We start from the raw sequence: 13,503 nt of genomic DNA, 5'->3' as shown, positions 1-13,503 counted from the left end.
CTGTAATCATGGTAGTTTTTGTAGAAAAGGAAAGAGTTGCTAATATAGGTCCAACAACATTCACAATGAGTTTTTAGACCAAGTCTAGAAGAGAGAAAGTCTCATAAGATGAACTAGCCCAAGTATGAAAGTATAACAGTATTTATAAAGGTAGAGAACGGAATCAGGAGTAAGAATACGATTAGTAAGAATATTTATCCTGATAAAGAGAGGCAACCTTAACCAATGGTAACTTTTCAATGGATTGTTTATATGGTTTCCATGAGAGGTCATTTATGAATGATAATCTGAGAAGAAGTAAAGTACAGGACTCATTAAAAGAGTTGCGATCCATCAGTTAGGGCCACTTTATAGGTAACCTTAGCCGATAGTAACTTTATAACGAATTGTATATGGAGGCTTGGCCAGGACGGCATGCAATTTCACGCCATAATATGACCATGCAAGTACTATTTGATTTTGAAAACTTGACCACTGCTTTTAAGATGTTTTGAAAACTTGTAAACATTTTAAAAATGCTTATCATAACTATTAAGAAACTTAAAAAAAATTAAAAAATTTTTTTCTAAAAGAAGCAAATAAATCCCTATATATAATGAAATAAATATATAATGAAAAATAAAATAAAAATAACTTTACTAAAACTAAAATCAAATTTTAGTTTTGGTTACGCTACTTTTCAAAAAAATAAAATTTTAACTTAACTAAAATATTAAATTAACTTAAACAGAAAGATTATTTAAATTACGTTGGGAATAATTTTGAATCGTTTATCTTTACTAATATTTTTATAATATAAAACAATATTTTATAATTTTATATTTCATATTAACTTTATAATATAAAATAACATCTAACAATTGTTTAATAAATATGCACATTTATAAGTTAAAAAAAGGATTTCACAATTTTTTGCATTAACATAAACAAAAGAAAAAATAATTAAATAAATTCTTTAAAAAGCTGATATGATTTTTTTATTTAAAAACATTTATAATAAAAAAGTAAAACTTATATAAATATATACAATATTTATTATAACCTTATATAAAAAAATTATTAGCAATGATTTGTTTCTTTATTTAAATGCGTTTCAATAATATAAAAGCATAAGTAAAGATCAAAGTTATTCAATTCAAACAGTCTTTTTTTTTTCTTTTCAATAAAATTTTTCTAATTTTCGAGTGAATTAAATTTATTGACTCTTATATAAAGTTTATTAATAAGACAATTGTTGTTTGAAGTCATTGCTCATAAAATTTAAATTATTATTATTATTGTTTTAATTACATTTATTATAAAGAAATCTTATGTAATTAAATAATATAAACAAAAATTTATACAACTTTCATTGATACTTTTATTTAAATCATTAGCTACTTTATTTAAGAGCGCTTTGCTAATATAAAAACGTTAGTGAAAATAAACGTGTCAAAGTTATTTATTTTTAACGTAATTAAAACCTTTTTTTATAGTGCATTTTTAAAATGTTAAAAATCATGGTCAAATTGTCAAAACAAAATATTATTTGCGTGGTCATAAAAAGGCTTATTTTTGCATGCCTTTTTGGCCAAGCCTGTTAATATGGTTTACATGAGAGGTCATTAGTAAATGATAATCTGAGATGTAAAGTAGAAGACTAATTAAAAGTGTTTTTATCCATCAGTTAAAAGATATCAGGGCCACTTTTAGGTCACTTTAGAGGTAAAATTACTAGGAAGATCATTAATATAGATGAATAACAACTCAGGACCAAAGACCTTGTAGTAACTTGAACTACCCCAAAAAACACTGGAAATAAAGGAGTGTTGTCCATCAAGGACAACTTCAATACTGCAATTAGAAAGGAATGACACGATAGTTTTAAAAACTTTCCCACACAAACCATATGATGTGAGCTAATGGAAAAGAATACCTATTAAAACTATTTAAGCTTTTTTATTAAAAATAGACTTGGTATAAAATTTTGACTAAAAATATTTTGGGCTAAATTGTTTTAAGTGCACTGTCAATCTTAATAAAACATGTTTGAACTTTACTTGCTTCTAATAGCCTAAAATTTTTTATTACCTCTAAAAATGGATTAGAAACTATTTATCTTGGTTTGCAACAAAACAATCTATTTTAGGAATTGTAGCAATTGTGTTTTTAGGTTATTATTAGTTTTTTCAGCAACTTCTTTATCCAACAATTCAACACTAACAGTAACCAATACTTTGTCATTATATTTTTGAAATATTGAATGATTGCTGATTATGATACATATTTGAAACCAGTGACTTAGTTGAATTAGGTTTGTGTAAATATTTCATTAATGACATTAAATCTTTATTGTGTTGCTCATCATAGTGCTTTCTGAGTGAATCCAGCATGACAACACTTAAAATAGCCTTTTGCTCATAAAGATTTTAATAAAAATGTGTGAACAACTTCACCCGGTTAAAATAAAAATGTGTGAAAACCTTCACCTGTTTAAAATAAAAAACTGTGAAAACCTTCAACTGGTTAAAATTATTGAGCTAGTACTACTAAGTTCTTTAACAATTCAGTTTATTAGTTTATGCGGTTAAAGTTAGCTATCAAAAAATATATATTTGATAAAAGTTTTAAAAAAGTAGAATGTAAATTAGACACAAAAGGTTTCTCCTGGTTTAGATATATGAGTCCACAAGTTGAAGAAAACTTTAGTGAGACACATAGAGCAAGAACAAATTATATTCGGGTTGAGAAAAAAAGAAGAGATATTTTTACTGCAGTAAATTTTGTATAGAGGTATTTAATACTTTGTTCGATAAATTAGGGGCTGCGACTTGAAAAAAGAAGTGTTGTATATAAGGATATTGGGGATGAATTCAAAACTTTGATGAACCAGGGCTACTATGAACTTAATATTAAAAATTAAATGTCCTCTATTTTAGAAAAAATCAGACATAATTTGAAATAATTGTTATTAAACTGGAATCATTGGGGTCTGTGATGTCATTATTTAGATATGGTATGCTTTAAACAAAATGATTGTATCTTTGCTTCCAAAATGTTGACACTAATGAGCTGATAAACAAAACGGGCTTTTTCAAAAATAGCTTTTATAAAAAATAAATATAGATCAACAATGACGAATGAAAAGTTAAATCTCAATTCTGTCTATTGAAAATGATATCACGATATCCATTTCTTATGATGAAGCGATTCGCGAATATGTATCAGTAAAGTGCAGAAGGGAACAATTTTTTTAAATTTGTTGGTGTTATAATTACTAATAATTATGATAAAGTCTATATGTAAATGTTATTTTTTTAAGTTTCATTAGAACTTGATTTTTAAGTCTGTTGTTTTAATTGTCCACAAAAACATCAGGATGTTTCAGATATTTAGAAAATTTAGCTTCTGAGATGCTAGAGTAGGACCTAAAAAATTTGATCAGCCCTAGGCCCCCAAAAACCACAATCCGCTACTGGTTAATGATATGTTAAACCTAACCTTAAATCTACTAACATTTATTTTACTAATTTTTTGAATGTAAATGCTATTTGACAGGCTTTAAACGTCAATATTGCACCAAAAAATTAAAAAACATTACGCTGATGATCTATCGAGCCATGCTCAATAGTCATGCTTGACGCAAATTCTTTTTTAACACTTTTAAATTCACAAGATAAATTTATTCAATATACATATCAATACAAAAATGCTCAACGCTAATTAAATTTTTTAGATGTTTGAATTTCAACCAATCACTCCCTTCATGAATATGAGTTTTCAATACACCATAAGGATGCAATTAAAAACAAACTTATAAAAACGAAATCATCTATTTCACTGAGTATTGCAGTTGGTATTTTCAAAGGTTTTTTAGGTAGAGTATACAAAATTTGTTCAGAACATAACATTCAAAATGAAATCATTTTTCTTATTAAGATTTTTTTACTGAAACTGGACATTGCTATAAACAATATTCAGATATTGCTAAAAATTATAAATATTCCACAAATCCATTTTGTTCCCCAAAAATTGATACCAAAAATCTAGTTATATCACCATGGGTTCCAAAATTAATCCTTGTTTAAAGAAGAAAATTTTGTAAAGTTGGCGTTAAAACAGTCTAATGTTATTGAAATCCCTTGATCAACATTGCCGTAATAAGTCTAAAATGCCTGCGAGTCATCCAGGAGTGTATTTTTAAATTACCTGCCCTCCCCCCCCCCCCCCACACACACACACCTCTCTTCTCCTACTCTCCTAGTTAAAATCGGTGCCGTGACAATGATTTTTAATAATCATTTTTTTCAATTATCATTTAATCATTTGTGTTTATCTTGTTAAATTTTATCCTAAGATAAGGAGATGATTTAAAGACATTTTTTTGAATACGTGAATTTACCAGTGGACAATGTTACTTTAGTTAGGATAAAGCAACTATTTTAATTAAAACTTTAATAAATGCTTTTGTTGCAAATACCACGATATTAGTAAAAAGTTAATGAAAATTGTTTCAAGTATTTTAAACATTTATTAACTATATTTTAGTAAATTTTAGTAGTTATTAATGTTTTAAATAATTAGTAAATAAATTTTTAAATACTTTAAACAATTTTTATCAATATTTACATTACATAATATATTTACATATACTATATCGCATAATATTTGTTAAATTAACAAAATAGTTTTATGTAATGTATTTTAATAACTATTTGAACAAAAAATAAACGTAATAAAGGATAAACGTATTAACTATTATTTTAATTTTAAAATTTTGACTTGAATATTTTTTTTAAATATTTTGATTTAAATATTGACAAGTCTGTTCGTTTAACTTTTACCAAATGTAATTTTTAAAGTGATTTTAAGGCGCCTTTTAAATTAAAGATAATTAAAGAAAAGATTACGGTAAACATAATTTTAAAAATGTTATATTTTTTTGATTAAAAAATATATATTTTAAAAGACATTATATTTTTAAAATATATTATATTTTTTTAATCATTAATATAATTTAAAAAATTACGTTTAATAAATAAGTTACATTTACTATGGGTTATTTTAAACAGATCTTAATAAAACTTTTATTAAGTTATTGTAATCATTATTTTTATTATTTTAAAAGTCAAAAAGAATCAAAAGTTCCTTCATTCAAAAATTAAATTTGCACAATAGTTATTAGGACCGAAATTTTTTACTTTTATTCATTTATTATCAAAAGCAGTTTACTCTTAATTGCCAAAAAACAAAAGTTAACTTTACTCTGAATGGATATTATAAAATCGTTTTACCTTTCAAAAAAGCAAACTTTTTATACATAAAATTTTGCTACATGTTTTTAAAATTAAGTTTTGTAACAAAATTCATCTTTTTTAAACTAACATTTAGTTAGTAACCAAAAAACAGTTACGTCATGTAGTTAAGTAAAAAAGCTATTTCTTTTTAATTCTATTAATCGACCAAATGAAAAAATGAAGTAGCTAAAATAAACAGAAAATTATTTACATACTACTGCATTTAGAACTTAAAATTTTTTTTTCTATTTTTAATAAAAAAACAAAAGAAAAACTAAAGAATAACAATAACTTTTGTAAATATATATATATATATATATTTACATTTACATATATATATATATATATATATATATATATATATATATATATATATATATATATATATATATAATATATATATATATATATATATATATATATATATTTACATATATATATAATTCCCTCAGAATTAAGGATATTTATATATTATGTAGACCTAACTGCCGAGCTAAACTGTCAATTTTTTACCAACCTTTTTTTTATGTTGTTATAGTGAAATCATGTCAATTGTTAAATTTTGTACTGATCTGATGTTGACAAAAAATAGTTAAAGGTTGATTTTATTTTTTTCTTCATAAATTGTTCACTTTTTTCTAGTGCCAGTAGTACTTCAAAAAACCTACAATGGATTAAAGTTCACCAACTCGCAAAGGTTTGTCCTGAAGCATGGTCAGTCCTACATGTCCTACATGTTTAAATAAATTTAAAACATGTAGAAGAGTATACTCAACATCAAGAGCAACTATGTAGTTACTTTAATGCAAGGAGTTTTATTTTTCATTTTCTTTTAAATGCTGCTCTAGACCAGTAAAACAAAAATTATTTGTTATGCATTATTATTTTGAAGATTTTTGTTGCTTTAAACTTTTATTAATTTATTTGAGATTTGATTTTTTTTTTTCTGATTCAGAGGTGAGAATATTCACTGGAGTTTCTAAAAATTAGAACAACATATGCCATTTTCCAGCAGAAAGGAAAACAAGACTCAGTCAAGCACTTATTAAATAGTTTTGAGAGAATTGAAAAGAGTTTTGGAGAACAATTTTGCAAGACTATGACAGGAATGTTGTTTGGACCAAAATTTGTAGAAGAGTTTAATATAAATATGACTTTAGCAACAGAAGCTGGAGTGATTTGAATGTCTAACAATGGCTTAACCTGTTTAATTGGAATGGAGTGAAGAGAAAGGCCATAAGATTCGAGAGTCGAATTTTAAGAAAAGTTCTTTGCAAATAGTTCTGCCTTATCCTTGGGAGAGGTTATAAGATCAGCCCCATGAATGAGAAATGGAATGTTAGACCTATCCTTATTAATGTCGTTGAAGATTTTTTTAAATGTTTCTAGAGCCTAACTTCTGAGATAAGATACAAGATTTAGTGAGCTAAGAATAATGGAGCTTAGCATCTGAGAGCACCTCATAACATCAATTTCTTGCAATAATAAATAGCTGTTTGTTCTCAAGAGAGCTGTTCTTCTGAAAAATATGAAAAAAATGATTACGATTAGATATAGCAGCTGCACAAGAAGGTGAATACCATAAAGTAGAATAAGGCTTTACTTGGAACCAACAAGAAAGAATAAAAATTTTCTTTCCCAACTGAGTCCAGGAGGTTACGTGGGTAGCGCATTTTTCAGCTGAGAGAGAAAAGACATCAACCCAAGGACCGTCACAAAGAAAATTACAAAAAGAATCCCAGTCAGCTTTATGGTAGTAATAAGTATTGCGATGATAGGGTGAGTCTGAAAAGGAAGTATGTGATAAAAGATTTAAAGAGATCATTGCATGATCAGAACCATCTAAAGAAGAGAAAGAAAAAACTGAACACAAGCTATGATCAGAGACCAGACATAAATCAAGGAGTAAAGGTAAATGATTAGTATTGTCAGGAAAACAAGTCACAAAGTTAACTATCTGAGTAAGAAATTGAGAAATGCAGAAGTTATAGTCTTTAGTAGCAGCAGGGACAGTGTTAGAGCCAAGCCATTCAGTGTGATGAGCATTAAAGTCACCAATAACAACAATAATGGCAGAGGGGTTAAGAGAGAGGGCATCTAAAAGAGTGCAGTCTTTGGAAGAAGGAGAACAATAAAAAACAAAGAAAAAGATGATAAAGTGAAGAGTTGCTAAGCGAAAGCATATAAAAGAATGGTCAAAGAATTCAAACCTGATTATTTTTATTATCTCTAGACATTACTCAGCCAAGAACCCCAAGGCAGGGGATTTTTAAGTCAGAGTTTGTTTCTCCTAGTCTTAGCCTAAATAGGCACAATCTACAAGGCACCAGGGCATGGGGCAAGTAGTACTGGGTTACATAATACCAGTAGCAGAATGATCGTGATGATCCTGAAACTGACCTGACCTGGAGAAATTAAAGGAGCTACTTCCTGTAAACAGTACCTTAAAACATTGGGCATGATATTTTGAAAATGGATTATGAAAAATATTTCATCTGACAAAAAACTAGAGATAAGGGAGAGTGAAGGTTTTATAGTTGAGGGGTCGTTTTAGTTAATGAGCTTACACTGCATCAAAACCGATTTAAATATTTAAACAGAACATTTAAATATTTAAACAGAACACATACATATATAAAGTAACTTATGAGTGAGTAAACACTGTGCTAAAGGTTCAGACAGAACACAAAACATACATATATAAAGTAACTTACAAGTGAACCTACACCAAGCCAGAACACAAACAAAAAAATAAACATAAACAGACTGAACACAAACATATATACAGATAGCAACTTATGGGTGAGTCAACAAGGCACCAGATGTTTAAACAGAACACAAACAAACATATAAGTAGATTATCGGTAAGCTAAAATAGCAACTAAGGCACTTCCAACTATATAAAAGATACACAGGTTGCACTGGGTTACATGTTACCAGTAGAATGATGATCATGAAGACCATATACCTGACCTGACAACTCATATATTTTTTATTTGTTATAAGCATCTAAAATGCCTAAGGCCTTTGGCTTAGACCAGGCTTGGACGGGAATGGCGTGCGATTACGCGCTTTGTTTGACCACACACATAAAAAAAAATTTATATAATTTGACCACGGTTGCTTAGACGTTTTTGACAATATGAAGTTAGGTTTTTTTAAAGCAGTTGAGAAATGCGTTAAAAAAATATTACCAAAACTAAATTAAAAGGAACATTAAATAAATATAAAAAAAAAAGAATATTAACGAAAAAGATAAAAAAAACTTTAACTAAACTAAAAGAAATCGAACTCGAGGCGATAGTTATTTTAAGTTACGTTTTTACAATTTAAATAATTAACTTTTATCTTCTGTGATGTTTTATAAAAGTTTCAGAAACGCGTTTACAAATCACTTTTAACGACCATTTAATAAATAAACAAGAGTATTATATATATTATTTAGTTATATATATATATATATATATATATATATATATATATATATATATATATATATATATATATATATATATACCAAATATTTAATAACTAAATCTATTTTAAAGTCTTTTTAAAATAGTAATTTTCAATCGTTTCAAGCAATGATTAGTAAAAAAAAAAAGCAATTAGAAATTGTTCTTACTAAGCGAATTCTTTCAATTATTACATTATTACAATGCAATGTTATAATTTCATAAACAAAAGAAATTAGGTTATTAAAGCGTTTCACAGCGAGTGGAAGATTTGTACAGATTAAAAATTAAATATAAGTTTAAGTATTGAAGGTTTTAAAAATGGCATCGGCGGCAAAAATAATTAAATTTAATAAGCCAATATCAAAGAGCTTAAAAACATTTCTGTTGTGGGGGAAAGAGGAATTTATCGGTTACACTGAAGAAAACGGATTAGTTATCAAAATATGGTGTAAGGTTTGCGCAAGAAACAAGTTTGCTATTTTAAGTGATCGTTCAGTTAGAGGAGTAATGGTTGGTTCTTTGCAGGCGTTTATTGAGGGAACTAGTGTGGTAACAAAACATCAGGTAAGATTAAAATTAAAAGCTCATTTGAATTTGCAAATACAGTAAATAATTTCAACTAAGTTTTTACTTACTTTATTCACAAATATTTAGTACAATATTTTTCCTGCAATAATTTATAAATTTGTCTTTATATTAAGTTTTTAATTTTTAAATTTTGATTTTTAAAATAGGTTGATCGTCATCTTGAAGGTCATATCCATAAACTGGCGCTGGAAATCGATAAGAGAAACCCAACTGAAGAAACTGGAATAGGCCACATTATAAATCCAGATAACCAGAACTCTTTATATAATAAGCAAAACATTCGTGAAGCGTATTTTAAGATGATAAAAACAGCATACGAAATGGCTTTAAAACCAAGCATGCCCCATAGTCATTTTGAAGTACTTATCAAATGCCAAAGACTTAATGGTGTGCAACTTGTAGAAGGAAAAGGCCACAATCGAGCAGGTAATTCATTTTTTAAATTAATTTGATATTGTTTAAGAAATTAACAAAGATCAAATTAATTTTCATTTATATTTAGCACGTCAATTTATCTCCTGCATTGCTAATGCCATTAAAGAAAAAATTGCTAAAATTGTTAAAGAGAAAAACTTTTTCTCCATACTTTCTGATGGCTCTCAAGCACAAAAAACAAAGGATGAGAAAGAATTGGTTCTTGTTCGTGTTGAATGAGATGGCATACCTGCTTATCTTGTAGTATCTTTACTAGAGATGAACAGTTTGGGTGGTGTGAACGCTAATACCATTAAAAAGGCTATTGACAGCATTTTTAATGAATCAGGAAATATTTCTTTAACTGCAGATGCATATAAAAATAAACTTGTCAGCGCTACTTCTGACGGAGCTAGCGTTAACTTAGGCATGTATAATGGGGTCTTAACTCAAATGATAAACAACAGAACATGGCTAGTTAAAATGCACTGCGTGAACCACCGTTTGGAACTGGCAATTAAAGATAGTGCAAGAAATATTGTTCAATATAGAGATTGTGATCAATTTTATACTACCATATTCCATTTATTTTGCAATTCTGGAAAATTAAAAAGTGAAGTTAAAAAAGCAGCAGAGGCACTAAATATTACATATTACACCTTGCCCAAAATATCAGGAACCCGCTTTGTTAGTCACAGAAGACGAGGATTGACAAGATTGGTACATAACTGGCCTGCAATTATTGTAGGCTTTGACAACGCACTTGTCAATCGCAATACCACAGCAGAAATGCGCGCTAAACTTTTCGGAATCTCCAAACGTTTGCATGACTACCGACTGTTATGCATGTTTTGCGGTTACTTAGACGTCTTAGAGAAATTGAGCCCATTATCATTGGTTTACGAAAAAAAAACGTTGATGGTGCACGAGGTAAAACCAGCCATAGATCTAACTAAGGATTACTTGGCTGAATTATGTAATGAAACAATAGACAATATACTTGATTCATATTTACTAAAATTTAGAATCAAGTACAAAGATGATACAACTACTCTTGTTTCTTCTTATTTCAAAGATGTCCACGAGTTAAAAAAAACAAGTGCAGAATTTGTTGACATTGAGCTTTACGATATAACTAACATTAACTTTGATAGTATTAATGCTGCTATAGAAGTTAGAAAAACTGCAGTCAACATCATTAAACCATTAATAGACGATAGATTTAGTTCGTTGTCAAACACGGTCTTTGAATCAATGAGTTGGTTGGATCCCCAATTTTGGACAGCAGACAATATGTACGGCGATGCTAGCATCTCTTTATTAATAAGGGAATTTAAAATTCCTTTAGAATACGCAGGATTAAAAGTTGAAATGGTTCTCTCTGAATGGAATGCTTTTAAATTATTAATAAACACAGAGTATAAAGGAGTTACAATGGCGCTGCTATAGGAGAAAATTTTTGTTTATTATAGAAAAACTTTCCCAAACCTTCTTCTTCTTGTTGAACTAATAATGTGCATTTCTTGCTCAAACTCGTCTCTGGAACGGATTTTCAGTATACTAACCCTGATACTAAGTGATCGTCGTTTAAAAATGAGCAACCAGACAATGGAAGACGCAATATTGATAGCCGGGAATGATCCAAATTTTACCGTAGAAGAACGAGATGATATTTTGAATAGTGCCCTCAATATATAACTAAAAAAAACGCAGGGGGGTTCGCCTTGAATCAATGGAGGGCACTGATGCTGCACTAGAAACAATCGATAGTTCCGACAAAAGCTCCATTGACGACGAATATAGCTCAACATCTGAATCGGACTATTAAAGTTATTGTATTTGTCTTCTCAATTCCGTTGTTTTTAATCCAACAAAATACATTTAAAAAAATCAGAGCTTTTACATTTATCATAAAATATACATGCATGTCGTCCATAAAGGCTGTCACAACAAATATTAATTATAAGTAAAAGATCATTAACTCTCTTCCGCGGATATTTTCATTAAAAAATAAAACACTATAATACTTTTAAAATCACTGCGCGAGAGTGCAAATAATTTCTAACTTCTACCTATTAGTTCAACTGAGCGTGACGTCTATTTTTGTCGATTTTTTATACAATAAAAAAAAATTCAAATAACATTCTTGGATATTTTAAATACAAAGTGTCCACTTTTAAGAAACATTGCAAGTAACTAATCGATTTATTTTAAAATGTTTATATATCGTATTTTATTATTATAGTTTAAAAAAATAGTAATAGTATTTAAAAATCTTCACGTAATATAAAAGTTTTTAAAAAGATCAACGATCAACTTGAAATACAATAAAAAGTTATTTCTAACGCTATTTTAAACAGTTTTTTATCGACTCATTTCTAAAACTTAAAAGCAACCGTGGTTATATTTTCAAAAATATATATAATATGCGTGGTCAAACCAAGTGCGTGATCACACGCCATTCCCGTCCAAGCCTGTTAGACCCCTCGATTTTTTCTTTTTCAAATTTGTGACCCTTACAATTTTATTTCGATTTTATAAACATCTATTCGAACCCATCAGCTACATTGAAAAATGCTTGTGTGTAGTTAAGTATTCATAAACATTCACAAACATTCTGCCTTCTGTAGTTCAACTTTAATTAACCATAATTTGATTTTTTTCATTAATTTTGAGTTTTATTCAGCTATATTGAAAGTATATTTACAACACATTGTATTACACTAGTGGATTCCATAAATAATATTTTAAGCATACCTTCTGTAGGTTGATTTTCATTATAACTTGTATTATCTTGAAGCCTTTTAAGCAGAGTTGTCTTTCCTTGCGCTTCAAACCCAACAATCATTAGTTTCATTGTGTAATATGGTTCTGCAGCTCTCTTTAATGCTATCAAATAACGCATTATATCTTCTGTTTTGTTCAAATTCTTAATAACCGGAGGATTATAAATCTTAAAATATAAGACCATACTTCTTTTACTTTACAAATGTTAAAAATTTTCTTATTTTATATATTTTCTTTTAATAGATAATCTTTGTAGCAAACAAGTTAAATGTAAAGTTAAATATTAAACTACTTAAAGTTAAATATTAAATATAAAATTGAGTAAAAAAAAAAAAAAGAGATAAGTTTTGATTAAATTTGCAACAAGTGCAGGCCTTAATATGAGGTTTCATGACATAACAGAAAAGAAATTATTAATGAAATGTAAATTCTGTATTTGAAAAGTACTGTACTTCCTTATTATTTACTAGCTGTCCAGAATCCTAAATTGGTCTTGGTAAGTCAGACCATTTTACTCTGACTATTTAAATACTTATTTCTTGCTTCAATATTTTTTAGTAAGTGGTAAAAAAAACTATACATATTGTCTACCTTTTAAAGTTATGAATAAAAAAAATAATTTTTTATATAACTCTAAATACTTTGGTAGTCACTGCGCAAACCACTAGATAACAGCAGTTTGGATTTTAGTACACAAAGCGGGTATTCTAAAAAATATTTAGAATTCTCGCTTGAAATGTGTTGATTAATTACAATTGGTATAAAAACTTTAAAAAACATTTGGAATTAGACTTAAAATATGTAAAATAATAAACTTACCATGACCCATATAATGCGAGTCATGATAAGTTTACATTTTTTACCATCTCCAGCTCATTTGGACAAAAATAAAAGTTGAATGTAAATTTTTTTTTCCTATAAGGAAAAAAGTTGCCTCTTTAATGTGTGTTAAACGCCCAGACTTAACTAATTACCTAAGC

The 13,503-nt window shown here is 27.9% G+C and overlaps 2 protein-coding genes across 2 annotated transcripts in view; one reads left to right on the top strand and one right to left on the bottom strand.

Moving 5' to 3' along the window:
* LOC136083628 (leucine-rich repeat serine/threonine-protein kinase 2-like) overlaps positions 1 to 13,503 on the bottom strand; it is an 87,861-nt gene that overhangs the window by 54,046 nt on the left and 20,312 nt on the right. Inside the window, exon 4 of the mRNA XM_065803108.1 lies at positions 12,494 to 12,689. Within this exon, the coding sequence (XP_065659180.1) occupies positions 12,494 to 12,689 (196 nt within the window). The remainder of the gene's footprint in view (positions 1 to 12,493; positions 12,690 to 13,503) is intronic.
* LOC124817977 (zinc finger protein 862-like) lies at positions 8,959 to 9,976 on the top strand. The gene is made up of 3 exons (XM_065804267.1): positions 8,959 to 9,298; positions 9,469 to 9,748; positions 9,825 to 9,976. Exons 1-3 carry the CDS (start codon positions 9,053 to 9,055, stop codon positions 9,974 to 9,976), a joined length of 678 nt encoding a protein of 225 aa, XP_065660339.1. The 5' UTR covers positions 8,959 to 9,052.

Source organism: Hydra vulgaris, chromosome 08 (assembly GCF_038396675.1).
Source record: "Hydra vulgaris chromosome 08, alternate assembly HydraT2T_AEP".
Lineage (NCBI taxonomy): Eukaryota > Metazoa > Cnidaria > Hydrozoa > Anthoathecata > Hydridae > Hydra > Hydra vulgaris.
Note: the sequence above shows the minus strand (reverse complement) of the source record. Positions and strands in the feature narration are given on the sequence as shown.